Source organism: Corvus moneduloides, chromosome 7, assembly GCF_009650955.1.
Source record: "Corvus moneduloides isolate bCorMon1 chromosome 7, bCorMon1.pri, whole genome shotgun sequence".
In the NCBI taxonomy this organism is placed as follows: domain Eukaryota; kingdom Metazoa; phylum Chordata; class Aves; order Passeriformes; family Corvidae; genus Corvus; species Corvus moneduloides.
The window spans coordinates 16,516,385-16,535,349 of NC_045482.1; the positions used below are offsets into that span (position 1 = coordinate 16,516,385).

The 18,965-nt window shown below is 39.5% G+C and overlaps 1 protein-coding gene and 1 long non-coding RNA gene across 5 annotated transcripts in view; one reads left to right on the forward strand and one right to left on the reverse strand.

Moving 5' to 3' along the window:
* Positions 1 to 18,965, forward strand: part of PDE11A (phosphodiesterase 11A) — a 115,435-nt gene that overhangs the window by 68,654 nt on the left and 27,816 nt on the right. For all 3 annotated transcript variants that reach the window (XM_032113902.1, XM_032113903.1, XM_032113904.1), the window contains 4 exons: positions 10,305 to 10,451; positions 10,555 to 10,662; positions 15,391 to 15,500; positions 18,074 to 18,164. In XM_032113902.1, coding sequence (XP_031969793.1) covers positions 10,305 to 10,451; positions 10,555 to 10,662; positions 15,391 to 15,500; positions 18,074 to 18,164 — 456 coding nt within the window. The remainder of the gene's footprint in view (positions 1 to 10,304; positions 10,452 to 10,554; positions 10,663 to 15,390; positions 15,501 to 18,073; positions 18,165 to 18,965) is intronic.
* LOC116446310 overlaps positions 1 to 18,965 on the reverse strand; it is a 108,142-nt gene that overhangs the window by 66,316 nt on the left and 22,861 nt on the right. The window lies entirely within an intron of this gene.

Genomic DNA, 18,965 nt, shown 5'->3' on the forward strand with positions numbered 1-18,965 from the left:
CAGATGGAAAACATCAAGGAATAAACACAGTTCAACATTGCTACCCTAGGTAGCCAGCAACCATGCAAAAAGTCATAAGGCATGGAATATATTTACATTGCCATCCAAGCCAGAGGGATATCTGATGAATGATTTAAAAAGGAAAAAACAACACTTGCCAAATAATAAAGTAGTGTACTTCAGTCAGTGACAGACTTTGGAATTTCTGTTAGGAAAGATTTTCAGACAGGAAGAAAAATTTATCTAGCAAAGACTCCTGCACTGAAAGTGGGCCAGCATAATTTAAAATTTGAGGTACTTCAGTGAAAGATGGTGATGTAGGAGTTCTTCAGTGTGACTTTATCATAGTTATTTTGCCACCAACAAGGAGCAAGTTATTCCCCACACAGTTGATAAGACATCCCTTGGGCTGGCCCTGTATGTGACAGCTCACTCTTCTGAGACCTGCATTCCCAACTGCTCCAGAAAGACCATTGTAGTGTTTATTTTGTCTCATGAAAGAATTTTCAAAGAAATCTATAAAAATGGCATAATATTTCACATTTTAAATTATTCCTTATTTATCTGTGCTTGATTCCTTCTGTAGCCCCAGCAGACTGAGAATTATACCTAGGCATTTTCTGGTTAAAAAATGAAGTTGCTTTTCACCAAACTTTATTTAGATAGAAAATTTCTAGTTGGCATTGATATTATCAATTTTAATTTTAAAATTAAAAAACTTAGCTGTACTGGATTTAAAAACAGGATTTTTTTTTTAATTTAGCATATACCCTACAAATGAAAAAAATATTTTTCTTTATTTCTGCTTCTGTGCAGTGTGCCAGCTGCAAGCAATTGTTTGTCATAAATGTTTGCTTGTGTTGATTTTAAATTATTAATGGCAATATTTCTACAGGATTTTTGTTTGTTTGTTTTTAGTATTTTACAGCAAGAAACATAAATGTCCCCCAGAGGAAGAACGCAGTGTTCTTTAAAGGCTTTTGACATTTCTAACGAGTTGATATTAGAGGTAGAACCTTTTCATAAGTAAAACACTCAAAAGTGGAGAGTGGGAGACATGTTTTTTCTGAGATGAATCTGTTTGGCCACTGGGTGCCATCCTTGCTCCACTTTAAGGCTGGTCGCCAAGCAGCATTTCTGTTAAGCCGTAAAATCCTGAAAAGTAATGCCAGTGCAATTTCACACCACCACAATGTTTGTGTGAGTGCATGTGGTAGAATATGTTCCCAGCACAAGGCAGCGTGTCCTTCTTGCACAAGTCACTGAGAGACTGAAGAGAAATATCCGTGCAGGTTCAGCCATGTTATGTCCAGTCTCATATCCAGCAATTTTTTTTTTTTTTTCATTTCTCCATCAGGTGGTGAGAATGAGGCTGTGCTGAAAGGGCTGTTCCCACACATGAGCATGTGAGTGACCGTGCTTCTATGCAGTATTAACTTAGGCTTTGGGATTATTTGAAAGAAAAAATTCCCTGGATGCACACTTGTTTTCTAGATCAATTTGGGATGTATGTGTCATCAACCAAAACATTATCTAGCCTATATTATGTAAAAAAAATTTGTAATTGCAATCTTGTATAGGTTATTTATTACACTGTTTCATTGTCTGCTCAGGGTGGGGCCAGCTATTGATTTAGTCTGGGCAAAATCCCTGGCAGAGTAAATATACTTTCTAAAAGAGATTGTGTCAGTAGTTCTGTGGGTTTAGTCTTTCAAATTTAAACTGCAAACACTTTACGTGTATGAGAAATAGACTATAGCACACACCCCCCCCCCCCCCCCCCCCCCCCCCAATCATAATCTGCCTGTGCATCCAACAGCCTGTTCGGTCGCTTCAGTGTAACTGGCCTACCCCTGCTTTCTCTGCTGCCACACAGCTGTGTGTGTGTTCTGTCCCTGCAACAAGCTCAGGGGCACACAAAAACCCCACCCCAAAAATAACAGAAAAATCCATTTCTATGTATGGCCTTCATAAACTCTACTGTTATCCTGATTCCAGTATCTACTTGTGCTACCTCTACTTTCCCTGAAGGAAACCTGTTGCTGTGAGGAGCGGTAAGGAAAAGTTATAAGCAGCATAATATATACATACATTCAAAACATGAATGTCAAGAAATTAGTGTTTTTGTTTGTATTGCAGCCTTTTACCTTAAAGCAGTGATACATGAAAGCAACTTTTACTTAGAGAAAATTTATAAAGCTAGTAATACGTAGGTAGTAAGTAAGGAGCTAAATAAATACAAGATTTAAGTGCCTATTATTTGGTTTTTTGTTGAAAGAATGGGATCTGCACATTTTGAGTTTTTCAGAAAGGTTGTGGTGATGAGGCTGTGACTTGTGTGTGAACCAGAGCTTGTGGGACAGTGCAGGGTGCTTAGGCTTTCTCTACTGGGGGGCTTTGTGGATGAAGGGGGGAGTGGAGGATGTCCGTTCTGCTCTGGGGAGAGGATCTGGGCTCGGTGTTCAGCCTGCCCTGCAGAAGCCTCACATGGGATAAGCCTTGGCTTGTGATGCTGTAGTGAGATGAACCTCTGGGTTTGGGGAGAAAGCTCTTTTGGGCAGTCCTGGGTGCTCCTAGGGAGTGCTTTATGGGTTCAGAATGGGATGGCTGGATTTCTTTTAAACCTGCAATCAGAACTTGACAAAAAGTAAGGAGAAAAAGACAAAAACTTTAAAGAGAATCACTGAAATGTTCTCTGTAGGATTCCTGCAAATGTACGTTGTAAGGTTGAAGGTGTTGTCAATATTATTTATTGTCTACCTGACAGTATTCTGCTATAGCTGTCACTCTAGCAGGTCTGAAATAGGACTTTCTCCCCAGTGGAGCAGTAACCCACTCATATATTTGCATAACTTTCCCCACCAGTCACTGTACTGCCAGCCTGATTTGTCACAGCTGCTCGGAAAGAAAATTTCCGTGGCTCTCAGGAATCCCAGTGCCATTGTGCTCCTGCAGCACCACCAGGGCCCCAGGGTGACATGGGACCACTGGTTCTGCAGGTTGGCTTTGGTGCACTGAGAGCTGCTGGAGTGTGCTGGGATCAAAAAAATAGTGTGATACCAGTACATGTGCCATTGTGGCTCTGGTGGGATTTTTGAGGTTCTGGTTCTGGGTTTTTTTAGTGTCTGATCTTGGCAACCCCTTCACTTTTTTCACATGCTCTCTTCCACCGTGTGCCCAACTGAGAGTTGCAGGGCACAGTCTGGGCTGTTTGTCACCAAACATGTGAGTTCCCCCCTATGCCTTCACATCGTGTCCACCACGACAAGAATCTGTCCCTGTTCCTTCCACCCTTAATCATGTTTTTCCTCTTCTGAGGCTTCAAGGAAGGAGCTAGAACTTTTCCTCCACTTTCTGGGTAGGAAAAGGCTACGTTGTATCCCAGTTTCCTCACCCTCCCAAATTTACAGGCATGCAGGGGGGTCAGTCCACATTACCCATTCTGCTCTTCATGGGAGCAACAAAGCTGACTTTTTGCCACCAAAACCAAGTAAAGCTTTGTGGGAAATGGCAGCCTGACACTTTTGTAGTACAGAGAAATAGTTGCCCTAGGTTTGCTGCTTGTGTTTGTTTGAAATTCTGAAACAGAGACTGAATAGACCCTTTTGTACAAACTTCTCATCTGCACTGATGGTCATAAAAACTCGACAGTTGCTAGCCTGCAGTATGTGACACACTGGTTCTTTCCTAATCACCATCAGCCAAAAGGACGTGAACACTCCCCAGCGCGCCTTGGGAGATCATTGTGTCCAATGTGCATGCCCTGTAAAACTCCAGTCCTAGGCTGCTGTGGTTATGGACTTTGGCCTTAAGAATAATAGATGCCTAGACCATTAATTGTTTTTATTTTATGTCTCTGTTCTTTTAAAATCAAAATTTCTTGTTCCTTTTATAGGCTGCCATATATTTTGTTTTTGTGTACTAGGAAACAACTTTAGCATCAAGAATTGATTTTTAGTAACATAAAATAACATATTTTGTGTCTATTGTAGTTTGTAACAACATTTTATACGTCATATTTTTATCTCTGAAATGTATTATTTCTTTTTGATGGGCCCCAATTTCAGAAAGTGATATGTTCAGATAGAATTGATTGACTGATTAGAAATATTCAAAATTTTTTCTGCTTTTTAGCTATAATTCTGGGCCTAGTTTTGGAAATAGCATATGTAATACTGTAATGACATACCTTCCCTTGCCCTTTTAAAATGAAAATTATAAGACTTTTAAATTACAAATCCTTTCCTCAGGCACATACAGTTTTATCCCAAAAGCAGAAAGTAAATACCATACTTTTGTCCTAAGCCCACACTGTATGATAATAATAATAAAAAAAAATCCTAAATGCTATATTTGGTAGTGATATATTGCTTAATGGCTACTTTTCTTGTTCTGATAGAAGAAGCAGACTAAGCTTCTTCGCGGCTTTCTTAATGCTGTGAAGTTTCTCTTTTAATTAAAAGAAATACTAGCATCATACTAAGCAGTAGTTATGTTTGGTAAATGGTCTAACCAAACACAACTTTTTGAAACAAGTCAAATGCCACTTTCTTTGTTCTACATTTCACATCTAAAGCACTTGTCATGCTGTTCATTTGCCATTTGACGGTGGAGCACTTGCACACATCCATATACGTGCTTCAGCTGCAGATTTTGAAGCTGGATGCATGTACTGCATTATTCTTGGTTTACAAATGTAAAACTTGGACTAAATCAAGGAATGACCTTTTCCAGCAAAGGGCTCAGACACCTACTGTGGGACTTGGGGCACAGTTTGGGCATTTGATCTCACAATTGCAACTCTCTGTTTATCTGTAGGGTTAATCTGAGGAGGTATAAAATACACAAATCCTGTTCCACCATTTATTTTATCCAACAACTGTTCAGATACAAGACATTCACATGACTGGAACATCAAAGGAGTCTGGTAGATCTGGCAGCTGCAAAGTGTGTTTATATGGCAGCATGCGGTCTCCTTGGGGCAGGGGCATAGGACTGGTTGGCCTCAAAAGCTCTCTCCAAACTAAAGGAGTCTGTGTTTCTGGGTGATCCCACTATTGAAGTCAGAGAAATGCTCCTGTGATAATCATGTTTAAAAAATTATTAGAATCAAAATCAAGAGGAAACTACACATAAGTCATTTCCATACCCACTGCCCTTTACTGTAAATATTGTAAAATTCCCTGTAAATGCCACTGTCCTGCTTCTGCTTCAGTTGTCATTGGAAAAGAGGTGTTAATTCAGCATTGTGAAGGGCAAAGAGTTGCCATCCACAGTCTCCAGTAACAGATGGAGGCCTTTAAAAGCCAGTTTGCTCTGGGCATTAAACATGCCTGAGCTACAACATTTGATTCTCTTTTGGAGAGAGTAAATGTGTCAGACTGAATATAACAGGCTTTGGTCTTCCATGGCTATGAAGTAGTACAAAATTTGTCCACTGCTGCTGATAACTGACTATAAAGATGTATTTTAAAAGATGCCTGCCTGCAGCTATAAATATAAGCAAGTATTTTAGAGGCCTTTATATATGAAAAGAAACATTCACAAATAAAAATCTTTGCCATCAGAAAATGATGTCTTCAAAATGGCTTCATAGAATCATAGGGGATTATGTGAGAGATAATGAAGGCATCACATTTAAATATTCTTCACTTTGATGCTTTCTTCAGCTTTTGATGATAATCCTTTAAGGTTTTTCAGATCCTAATCTTCTGAGAGAGATTCGAGATGAAGAGATACTTGAAAAGACAATTTCATTTCTTGTGTGTGTGTCACATTGTCTGGAGCTTCAGTTTCACTCCAGAGTGTACATGAGGTCAGATCCTGACCTGCTATTCGAATAGTATGTGGACTCTGGACTCTGACAATGCCCCTGGGATTTAAGATGTACACCATATCATTTTGCCATTCTTTTGCTACACTGGGATATACATTTCATGAGATATCTTTATATGTGTGAAATATAATCAGGTTTCTTGTTACTTTTTTTCCATCAGTCTGGCAGTATTTTCTGATGAGGAAACCTTGCTGAGCATTCCACATGCCACTGTAAATAAGGTTGTGCAAAAAGTGGACTACATTCAGTAAGTGGAAGTTGCTGCTACAGAATAGTTCTAGTGTCGCATGGGAAGGAAGCTGAGCATATCAAATGGCAGAATGTGCCTTTTTCTTAAACAAAGCCGTACTAATCTATTTATCAGTATGTTTCAAAATACTTCCCTTGCATAATATACACTGATGTCTTATCCACACAGGTACTAAAACTGAAGTAGAGAAATTCTAAGATTACAGCAAAGTAGGATTTCAGTGTTTTCTGTGTTTAGCTGGACTGTTTCATTTATTTATCAGTATGTTTCAAAATACTTCCCTTGCATAATATACACTGATGTCTTATCCACACAGGTACTAAAACTGAAGTAGAGAAATTCTAAGATTACAGCAAAGTAGGATTTCAGTGTTTTCTGTGTTTAGCTGGACTGTTTCCATGGTAGTGCACATTTTACAAAGAGGAATTTTACATGCTTTGAGAAGAACTTCCTAGTTTCTTTACGTCTGATTTTATCACATTATCAAATATGGATATAGAAGATTGTGAATAATATGCTATTAGACGAGTTAGTGCAAAATCATTTAGTAAGCATTGTCCTTCTTAGGTTTTTTTCATCCACAGCAGCCCAAAGTGTTATTAATACTGAACCAAAAATGTTATTTTTCTGTTCCCATGGGCTGTCATTTATAGTGGCCAGAATTGACTTTATGGTGAAAGCCACTTTGATGTTCCACGTGTTTTGCAGTGAGGGTCATTAATTACATATGGCCTTTTGTGATGGCCAGTGGGAAGTAAGGTTCAACCAGGCACTTGTCTCTTACCTGTTCACATGTACTCTGAGCAGGCTGTGATAGAATTTATGTGATAGCAGAGAGCAATGAGGAAAGGAGAGTCAGTCTCCAACCTGAATTGAGTACAAAGGTGCTTTTCCTCCTTCCTGTATTCATTCCGCCCTATCCCATGCACCTGTGAGAATGGAGTAATCACAGACCTTATCCTTGTGCTCTTGTTTGGAGGCATGACATCCTCTTTTTCAAGCTACCAGTGACTGATGATATTTTCCTAGTCTGGCAACTGCCAAGTTTGTACTTTATTAGGCAAGACCAGTTGCCTTCCATGTGTTCAGCCAAATTTCTGTTCTTGATGTCTTTCAAGACAAATTTTTGGGTTAGTACTGGGGTATGGAAATGTGACCAGAGGAGGCACATCCAGCTTTAACTTACCATAAGCTTATAAAAGAGTCATGTGAGTTTTTCTCAAGGATACAAAGAACATTGAAATTGCTTGATTTATAGGGTTAAAAGATTCCAGAGTAAAATGTTCTTATTTGGTTTTAGAAAGGGAAAATTGAACTTAAAAATGTCCAAAAACCCCAGGCCTTTTAAGTGATTCTAAATCACTGGGGTGCTTTAAAAAATAATTTCACTGTAACTTGATTTTTAATTGCCTGCCCCTCCCTTTTGCTGTCATGGTACATTCATCCTCTCGGTTTTCCTAAAAGAGAGTGTTGTTATTGCTGTTTATTTTAAGATATCCACTGGAATTTTTCCTGCAGCACTGCAAAAATTTCAGGGAGGGATATGTTTTAGTATTCTGCATTATTAATATTTTTTTATATCTCTGTAATTAAAATAATGAAGTTTTAATGACTATTCTTCTCTAAACCCTGGACTTCTGCATTTCTAGCCTAAGAAGCTGAGGATAGTCAATGCCAGGTGCAGCCAGAATATTGCTGCAGCCCCACAACATATCATTTTTTGTAACATTATTCAAATTAGGCTCTGCACTCATAATTCTGTTGTTTCCTTTATTGCTGTTGTAAAGCAAATGGTTCTTTTATACAAATGTTATCTCCTGGCTATTAATTCAGCAGTTATTTTGGATTATGGCACTCCTGTTAAATTTAGGAATGTAAAACCTTGTAAATATTTAAAAGTTTGAGACTGACGTGGGAAGAAATCGTTTTTGACTTGCTTTGTTAATATCCTGTTGTTCAATTTGTAATAGATTTGGAATATATTGTTATTTCTCCATTGTTTGACAAATGAAAAAACAATTTTAGTTGAGCAACTGTGTCAAGTGTTCTACCTTGAATTGCAACAGGCTGGCAATAGTGTTGGTTTCCAGTAAAAAATAGCAAGGAAAAGATCTGTTTCTCTTTAAGAGGCCAAAAATTCTGAAAATGTTAATCAGAGCCCACTTCAAAGTTAATGAAAATGCAGCAATGGGTTTTTAAAGATTGTTTTGACAAAACAATTTCAAGAAGCTCTGCTCACAATCAAGTGCTTCTCTTTCTGCTTGTTATTTAAGCTTTTCACTAAGGAACTACGGAGCATGATGTACAAATGTGTTTCTTCCCAAAAAGGGATTATACTAAGAATCTTATTTCTATCCAGTGACTATGTTCATAGACTAAATATTAGTGTGCATCTCCAATATCCCCCAAGTCTCTGAAGAGTAACTGAATGATTTAAAAAGTCACAATTTTTGTAAGATTGCTGGAGGTCTGGACAGCACAGTCTCTGGGCCAGCATTTCTGCTTCACACCTAGCCTTATTTATTTATTTATATCCTTCCTTCCTGCCTTCCTTACACTGGGAAGTACAGACATAGTTTTTCAGATCTTAAAGGCTGTTAAGGTGTAACTCCTGTTGGGATCATCTAGAAGTATTCCAGTATTTCAATGATCACTCAGAAAAACATGCTGAATTGATTCAACCTGGGAAAGTATGTTAGCAGACAACTGAGTGTGTAGTTAACAGAACTTGCATCTCTGGAGCATGCATGCTCCAGAGGTTCTTCAGCTGTGTCCTGGGATGACACTTGATAGGTTTGTTGTATTTCCTGTATCAGTTAAGCTCCCTGGCACAGCACCATGACTTTCTGAGGTACTGGCATGCTTTACTGGGTACTGAACCGAATAGACTTTTCTTCTACCTAGCAAATAAGTTAAAACCACAGTGTTAATACTATTTTATGACAGGCTACCACCATCTTCTCTTACATGGTGTAGCTAAAGTAGCTTAATCTCTGCATAAAGTAATTATTGAGGTGGCACTTTGTCTTCAGCCAAAAGATTTTTAATGTCAGTAATTTGTAGTTAGAGTGCACTATTTCAAAACACAGGTTTTCAAAAAGGAAAACCATAAGGTAGTCACATAGAAGCTTTAACAGTGAAGGTGAACTTACATTACAGTTGCATTAACTAATTGGTATTTTATGCAAGTGCATAGCTGAATATGCCACACCAGCTGAATCCATGTGACTAATTCAGCATTGTCCAGCCCATAGCCTGTGAGCTGGATCCAGCCCCTTTGTGAGGCTTCTACCTGACCCATCACCTTCTCACTGCAGATGACAGGGGACAGATGCTCCTTCAGGAGGTTCATCCCCCTGCACCTGCCCTCTCTAGAGAGATGAGCAGCAAGTCTGAAGGGCCGTAAGGAAGGGTAGAGAAGCCTGGGAGTTTTGTCAGCACCTCTGCCTGGCTCATGCAGGTGCTGCCACTGAGCAGGCCACAGCACATCTGTGTGCTGAGCTAAGTACATTAGCCAGTCCAGCACACATTCCTATTTTGTGTGTGCATGAGAAGCTCATTCCTCTCTTACAAACAGAAGTCCCTGTTACACAGACAAAGAAAAATGTAAGGCTTTTGCTGGTTTTTTATTGGCTTACTATATAATCAGCATGTTGAAAATTCTTTTATTTTACTTTGGAGAGTACTTCTGCTAGACATTTCTTGTATTCCTCTTCTTTTAGTTCTATGTGTGTGTAGTGAACAGTGTAAAGCAAAGGGCACTTGTATGCTTACGATTGTGAAGACATTTGGATGAAGAAATTCTGCAGAGCAGTATATTTACTTTGCATTTCTAAGTGGTAGCAATTACAACTCTCAGCCTCTGGCTATCCAGCTGTTTCTTGCATTACAGCACTGTCGTTTGCATTGGAATATATTGTGTTACTGCAGTAGCTGTAAAGTGGTCAGCTTTCAGTCTAAATGCTGTATCTGGGCTCCAGTTGGGATGGTGAACATATTTCCTGCTCATATGAGGTTCTTCTCCTTCCCACCGTTTCCACACTCTGTTAGCTTGATGTGTTTGTATTTCTCAGATGAAGACTTACTGATCAGCATTTGAATCAAGCAGGGGATGTATTGGCAGGTCAAAACTGATGTACAGTTTGTTTCTTGTAAGAGTGAAAAAAAAGAAAAAAAGACTGAAGTTTTGAATCAGATATTTCCCTTTGGCATTTTCAGGCAGCAAACATCCCTCTGGTGTCAGAGCTTGGCATTGACAATATCCATTTTGATGACTTCTCGCTCGATGTGGATGCCATGATTACTGCAGCCCTGCGGATGTTCATGGAGCTTGGAATGGTTCAGAAATTTAAAATTGACTACGAGGTAACCATCTGCGCTGCAAATATCTGCTGCTTTTGTCTTGGCAATGCTCTGTCCATTTGTACACATTTAGTAGCCCTGCTACAAATTGTACTTTCAATTTCAGACACTGTGTAGGTGGCTTTTGACGGTGCGGAAGAACTATCGAATGGTTTTGTATCACAACTGGAGGCACGCTTTCAACGTCTGCCAGCTGATGTTTGCCATGTTAACTGTGAGTATCCAGCTACACAATCCCCTAAGAGCTTTTACTGACACATTGCCTAACCTGTCTAAACATTTTCCAGCATTCAATTTCTTTTCTAGTTATTATGCTACTTATTTCCAGTAGCAAAGCAGACTGAACTTGCTCAACTTAAGGCAGCACGTATTTGGCAAAACCGAATAGTGTTTTAGTGACAGTGATATCACAGAGACATTAAAGTGACTGAAAACAGATGGCAGTCTTGGAGTGCTCTTGTTATTGCAGATCTTGATCTTACAAGATGTTTTTCTTTTGGAACTCTTTGATTTGACATTTATTTCAAAATCCTGGTTGGGAACTACAAAACCAAAGAAGATTAGAATTCCAAAGTATTTATTTTGTTGGTGTTTATTATCTCCTTATCCAGCTTCATCTAAATAGTTTTAGAAGGTACTGCCTCAAAACATTTGAAAATCATCTTCCAGCATAGTGATCTAAGTGAATCTTGAGTCTCCACTGGACACAGTTGACACTTAGGGGTTTTACTGCCACATATCTCCAGCAGTACCTGTAGCTCCTTTCAGCATACAAGTAAATTCTGCTGAAAGTACCACTGCTAGCATACCAGAAAAAGTATGCTGCTCTCTCTCCCTACCTCACAGCAACCTCACTGCGTGAAGTAACACGTTTGGCTAGTTAATTCTTGTACCAATAAAAAACTCAGTGGTCCTGGATGCTAGAATTTTGTGTGTTAGGCAAGAAAAAAAGTCTGACTTCCACTAGCAGGTAGATGTTGTTCTAGTGCTTGGTCCATCCCAGCAGGGTGGGTGTATTTCTGTGAGTGTTGATGGAGGCATAGTGAAGCTGTACCATACACCATGAGACAAAGGAAAGGGAGATGTTCAGTGAGAGAACGGTCACCTCTTCCTCTGGGCATGAGGCTGCTGAGCTGAGCAGAGTTAACATTGTTTCAGCAGGCACTTGCTGATGCTCTCTAAGGAAATTTGGTGATAATGCCTGGGTGTTGGTAGTCTTTAAGGTTTTATGAATTTGACATGCTTTTTTTTTCAGTTTTAGAAAAACGAAAAGCATTTTACTCTGATGAGTATGGGCAAAGGCAGGCGATGCCGCTGGGTGTGAATTACAGTAATTTCTGCCAGAAACTGCCAGGGGTGGGGAGCCTCCAGCCCCAGCGGTGACACCCCTAGGTGGAGCTCCGAGGCCAGGTTTGCGGCATGCTGCTCTGTCGGTGGGACCAGGCATCTCCATCCCGGCTAGTGGTGCCCGCATTGGGGCCAGCAGGGAGGAAGCAGGGCCCTGCTGCTCCAGCAGCCACCAGCAGCCTCCCGGGCCTCCATCGACAGATGCTCTGACCGTGGTTCTCACAGCATAATTTCAGAATCCTTTTAGCAGTCAGCACAGGGATGCAACTGTCTCTGGAATGTGATCCGGCATTTTTAAGCCAAGTTCATTTCCTCACCCATGCTCCTGGTAATAAACAGAATGAGCAATTCCATGTGCAGGGCTGGATGCGAGTGGCCACAGCATTGGACTCACCACACATCTCGCCCCACTTTGCTCTGGCTGAGAACAGAATAAGTTCAGGTGTGTGATCTGTTTGGTCTGCTCTCCCTTCCAGAGCCAGGAAGATTCATTTTGTGCAAAAACAAAGACACAAAAGAGAGACTCAAGACTAGTAATAATACAAGGCTTGCTCCTACTGTGTTTGTCTTGGGGATACCATCCAAGTTAGTGTGTGCCTTCTTTTTTCACTGGTAAAAAGGGGAAAATTCTTTGACAAACCCTTTGAAGGGCTTATCAGAGCCTTTCTCTGCTGGTCGAGAAGGCACTGCTTTGTACAGTTATTGCCCCTTATTTCTGATTTCTCATGATAGTCAGCAATACAGACTGCCCCAAAAATATAAACCAGTAATTCTATTTTAGGGCATTTTCAGGTAGGATTTACCACAGCAGAGTAATGTCTAACCTGTAATGCAGTAGCCTCTAAGGGCCACCATACTCCCACTGAATGCACAAGGAAAATTCAGCTGTGTTGAACAAGCCGAACAACAGAAATTCAACAAAGAGTAAACCAGTTGTTTCATTCCTGGTAAACTCAGCCTTTTGCATATCTAAAGCATGTTCCTGTATATCTAAGTATGTATTTTCTCTCTCCTGAACAATTATAAGCCCAGTTCTGCAAGCCATAGTTCTATATTTCAGATGCCCAAGTATTCTGAAGAGAAGCACTGCAGCAAGACTGCTCCAGCAGGTTACGGGAGTACATGAGAGTAAATGCAGGATCAAGCCCAGGCTTCATTATCAATGCCTTTGCCAAGTTCACATTGATACTTATTTCAAAGGGCAAAAATGAACAAGTAAGCAATACCAAATTAAAATCCCATCTGGTGTGCTAATAACAAAACATATAGATGTGGGGCAAGGTATAATGAATGCAATTCATTTCCTCACATGAAAGAATGACCTCCATAACTCACTGGAGACTCTGCCACTCGTGAGTTATGGGTCATTCCTTTTCTGGTGAAAATAAATTTTACTGCACCGTCGTCTATAGCCATGTATTCTTTTTTCTCTTGTAAATTCAGAAAACAGGGAAATGTAATCCTCTGTTTACTTGCATTATGTTCAAAGACGATATCCCCTTACTGTAGTATTGTTTTAAATGAAATGTTTTTTACTACATGACATATGATATATTTCTTTCATATATTCAGTGACAAGACTTTTCATTAAATAAAATGTGCCATTTATTTTTGAGATATTGCTACTGTTAATAAATTCCTTAATCGGCTTTCCTGCATTTGCAATACAGGCTGAATCCTTGAATTTAATCAAAGCTTGGATTACACTAAAGAATATTTATTACAACATCAATTTTATATTATAAAACTTCTCTTTTAAGTTGTTTTAACTTAGCCATGAATATTTTCTCTAGATTGAAACTTGACACATGATGTGTTGTCAGTTAGAAACTATTTTTAATCCCTTTTTATAAATAGACCTCTATTATTATTTGTTATGCAAGAGCTATGTTGAAAAAAATAAAAAGTGAAAGCACTATTTTTAGAGGATTTTTTCTACTTGGGTAGATGTTACTGAAATTAAACAAAAAGCAATTCTGCTAGAAATCAGGCGAATCTCTTTCCTATTATTCAAGTTATTCTGTACACCAGTGGATTCTACACAAAATTAATCGTTTTTTTCCTCATACTTGATTATCTTTTCTGATGTGTAAACTTTAAGTAATTATAAAGCTTTTGTAGCAAGTCTTGCACTTCCTCAATTCCCACTGAAATGCATTCCTGAGCACCTGGGGGAGCTTGGCTCCCTGTACTGCCTAAGTATTAACTGTGGCCACATATCAGACTGTCTAAACAGAGGCTACTTAGATTTGAATGTGCATTTCTTTAAGTAGAATTCGTGGTCTTCAGGGTAAATAGCAGAGCTTTCACAGAGTATTGCAGCAATTGATTGACATTTCTGAGTGGGGTGTAAGTTCCCACCAGGGAAGGGCAACAAGTCCCATTGTATCACTTAAACCCTCTTCTTGCCACTGGGTGAAATTATGCCCTGTTGAAAATCAATGACATTTGGAATTCTTACATGGTATTAGTGTTCAGCCTTGGTCTGGTCCTCCAACACAAATGTATTTTGTGTTTCTTGTATGTAATTTCCTTTCATGCGAACTACATCATGTGGCTAATTGAGGAGTGTCACTGGAGACTGGCACTGTGAAAAGACAAGTGTTACGATTTTCCAGCTCAGCCAGTCGTTTTTGTGGGCAACATGCCCTTCTGCTTCTGAAGAAGCAGGTTGTTTCTGCCATGGGTAAGAGACACAGCACCAGTGAGGTGGTGTCCCACAGACGCTCTAGCACCTCCTCCAGACAGGATCTGTTCAGGATGCTTGAGGTTAGCAATAACAGTAAGTGTTTCTTTTCTGGCATGAGCCAGTTGAGGCAGGAATACTGCTATGACAAGTATCCGCAAGGAGAAGCATAGTGGTAAAAAAATGTTTCTAGGATTAATTCCCCCATTCACATAGTCAGTCATGTCTGATCTGCTTGTACGGAATTTCATTGCATTTGTTTTCAAATATCTCTTCCAAATTCAAGTGGGTATCTGCAGCAGAAATATGCCCTTTGACACATTTAAATCATTTGACTCCTTAAATCATGCCACTTCATTTCACTGTCACAGATTTTTAAAAAATCTCCTAATAGTTCATAACAGTTCCATAGAGTATATTTTACCTGGGTTCTTTTAAAGGTCTTCCAATTTAACATGTCAGCTATCCCTGACAGTAGGGATTGACTAAGATGGTCATCTCAGGATTCAGGAAATCTTTCTAAGTACTTATCTAAACATTAATTTCAAAATGGAATCAGCTTGGTTTTGGTTTTTTATTTCTCTGATAGAAAAATCCAGTTCCTGTCTCAGTTTGCCATTACTGGTATTTGTTTTCAGCTCTTTGTGCCTTTAGTGCCTCCTGGGTAGCAGAGAAATGGCATGCTGGAAATGCAACAGAGAGATAATAACAGATCACTCCAAGGACATTATCTATTCTGCTAACCATCTGACATACAGCAGGGAATAGAATATGACAATAAAGCATTTATCTTCTCCTTACTGAAACGTTCATGGTTTCAAAACAAAGTCGACTGTTGCTCGATGGACTAACATTACTTATCCCTTTTGCTACTGATCGTTACAGCTGCTATTTTTTTTCTGCTCTCAGACTGCAGGATTTCAGGAGATTCTAACTGAAATTGAAATTTTAGCTTTGATTGTGGGATGCTTATGTCACGACCTTGACCACAGGGGAACCAACAATGCCTTCCAAGCCAAGTAAGCTTTCTAATTCTTACTATTTTAATTTGGTTTTCTTCCATGGGAGAGCAAAAGGTGACCAGGATAAAGAATGAAGCATTAATTTCAAGCCTGCTAGGCCAAGGCCAAGTACTCTTATTCCTGAGTGCAGTGAGGGACTATCCATCTTTATCATTCTCTGTTCCTTTAAGTAATTGCTGGCTTGTCCTTTGTAGCTGGCTGTTGAACTGACACCACATATTGAAATGTGGTGCCAAAACTTGATGTTCTTTTCAGGCTCAGCTGTTACTGATTCTGACTTTCAACTCAGGAAGTACCTAAATTGTCTGTGTGGGTTGTTCTTGCTGACTGGGGTGCATGACATTAAACAAAACCTTGTTCTACTATTGAGAAGAAAAGAAAATAAGTGAAACTGAAACAATGCTTTCACAAAAACCATGCTGCTGCCTTCAGGCACAGTGAGGTAGAAGCAGGTTTGTAGAAAGTTTAAGGGTGGTACTTATAACTGTGTAGGTAAGGGAACTCCTTAGACTAAGGTCAAATTCATTCCAAAATCTGTGTTCCCTGATAATGGGAGGGACAACAGAAAATGTCCCCAGCAACATCCTGGCCAAGCTGTGAAATAAAGCTGCCAGACACAGAGATTCCTTCAATCCCATCTTGTTTTCTTCACTCAACGGTTACTCTGCAGTCAGAATTTGAGGCCCAAAGGCATTCCTGTCCTGCAGATCCCACTGTGCATTTTCAGCTTTTTCTGTCCTGCCATACTGCTAATCATCCAGTGTGATGGGGGAGTGGTCAAAAGGTTGTCCAAAGATACTTGAAAGGCAGAGTGATGCTGTATTAGCCTATTTTGTCCTACCTTTTGCAGAAGTACTCTGCTGCAATGTGTGTATGCATGAGCTGCTGCATTTCTGGGGGCAAGTTGCCTCAGTGACCATCACTCAAACTGATGTTTCTGATGTTCACTAAGCTGCCATTTCCTGAGGTATTGGTGTTGCCATACAATCTCAATGAAACAATGACACTGTCTGGATCTTCAATCACCATAGCAGGGAAAATCAATTGCAGTGCTCAAAAGACAGAACTTGTGGTGCAAAGGTTACCAAGCACTGCTAGATGCCTTTTTGCAGCTGAGTCTTGAAGAGAATCAAAATAGATGAGACAAATGGGAAGGAAGCTCAGCTGATTGATGTTTATGTTCCTAATTTACAAAAACGAGACCTAAGATTTACATCCTGGCCATTTTAGGCTCTGATTAAGTTAACCACTTCTCTGCTGTACCATTACACAAGAGCATCTTTTGTGCAGAGGAATGGCTGAGTTAAAGGTACAGGGTTCAGCATTAGACTGCTATCATTTATACTTGTGTGACAGCAGAGTACGGAGAGGAGGCTACCATTTTATGACTCCATAAAGAAACTGCTGAAGACATTTAATGAAAGACAAACATTACCACACATGTATAAAACATCCCTGAAAACAGAAGCTGTAGTTTTCGTAACGCCAACTATGATTTATTCCTCTAACCTGACATAAATTTAAGCATCACATTTTCCTATTTTATCTTCAGTGTCCAATACTGCTGTTCTGTATGATGAAAGTTCAAGAGGTATATGATGGAGGCAATATCACAGTTGTCTCAAACGGCTCTGTTATATATGTCAACAACACATTCTCTAGGGATGATGTTTCCTGGACATCCTGTTCTCTCATATAGCTGCTTCTGATAATTAAGTATCAGTATGGTGCAGTTTTATGGTATATGCTCCTAGGAGACTCCTTCTGTCTCTAGCATAAACTCTTACTCTCATTTCTTTGGAAAGAAAACCCATCTTGTCACTTTAGGCTGGGTCCCAGAAGTGAAGTACTTTGCCTGAAGTGCTTTGGTACTTGGTGAACAGTGACCGTTTTGACAATCCAGTCCCATTCCCAGCACTTCCCAGCAATTTGCAATTTTATAATTTTATTCTGTACATTTTTGTCCTTTAAACTTAGAAAACCCACCTGCTCTGTACATTTTGAATCTGATTTTGGTTTAGACAGTAAATGTGATGAGAAAATACATTCTAGAGATATGCTAAGCTTTACTTTCATATTCACTGCTTTTACTTGTGGTCTTTTGTTTGCCTTAGTATTTGCAGTTGGGTTTGTTGTTGTGTTTTGGGGTTTTATTTTAAGAGTTTGTAGTTGCCCATTGTAAGCCCTTATGTTTATGCCTATTAAGAATTAAAAATAAAAGGTAGCAGGAGAACAGCCGATCCCAGCTGAAGGACGTTATTGTGTGTCTTTACTGTGCAGTGCTGTGCCTGTGCTGTTGCTGTTGCTGAGGCACTTGGAAAGTTGCATTACACAATTTCCTGTAGTTCTAGAAAAATCATTAGTCAGGTGACAATATTTAACAAAGTCTGGAACATAAATGCTTTGTATCTGGATTTAAATTAGTATTTTGATCTCATCAATTGTCTTAAGTGGGGTTGCTGAAGTGGAGGTGGAGAGTGTGGCTGTGTACTTTTGTTACTAAATTGTCTCTGAAACCTGCTTCGTAAGCACACGAGCGGGATTTGTTGACTTCCCGTGTTCTGTTTCAGGAGTGGATCAGCCTTAGCTCAGCTCTACGGCACCTCTGCTACCTTGGAGCACCACCATTTCAATCACGCTGTCATGATTCTCCAAAGTGAGGTACAAAAGCATTACTGTTAATCTCACTGTAAACTGTTGGGCAGTTTCAGCTGGAGAAAGGAAATACCACATACAGTACCTTTTTAATGCCCTCTCCTTGAGGAATTATTTATTGGTTACCACAAAGGTCACAACCAGCACAAAATTAAACAACTACAAATGATCATAGAGCCCAGAGATTATATTTGTCTCAATCAGCGAGGGGCAAGGAGAATACATCCTAATCATATTTCGGCTTTTCTCCATCTTCTTACATATATCCTGGTTTAGAGGTAGCTGAAACAGGTGCTCACCTTTCCCCACAGGTGTCATATTCAGAGTATCAGAGCCATCTTTTACTGCACCATTTCTTTGGCAGCCTTTCTGTAATCAGTATTTTTATGATTTTTTTGTAATTTAATACACTATTTTTAAAAATTAAAATCAGTAATATCATGCTGTCCAAAGTACATTAATTGCTTTGCAGATACCTGTGAAGACATAGGTCTTGCCTAGAATATCTTGCGTGCAACAGTATACAGCATGCACTACCCCAGCGATTTAATAACTGAGAAAAGTGGAAGGATGGACATGCAGTCCTTTTAAAACAGTGGATGTGTTTTCTTAATTCACACAGATTGGTTGCTACAAAATGCATTCAGTAAATATAAAAATTGTTGTTCATGCAGCACAGTTGGAGACCATAGCTTGATCTGTAGTAACTTCTGAAGAGATCTGCAATGTCTCATCATCACAGACAAATGGGAACAGGGTGATGGCTTTACCTCTGTGTGCACTGCCAGGGAGATTTGTCACAGAACT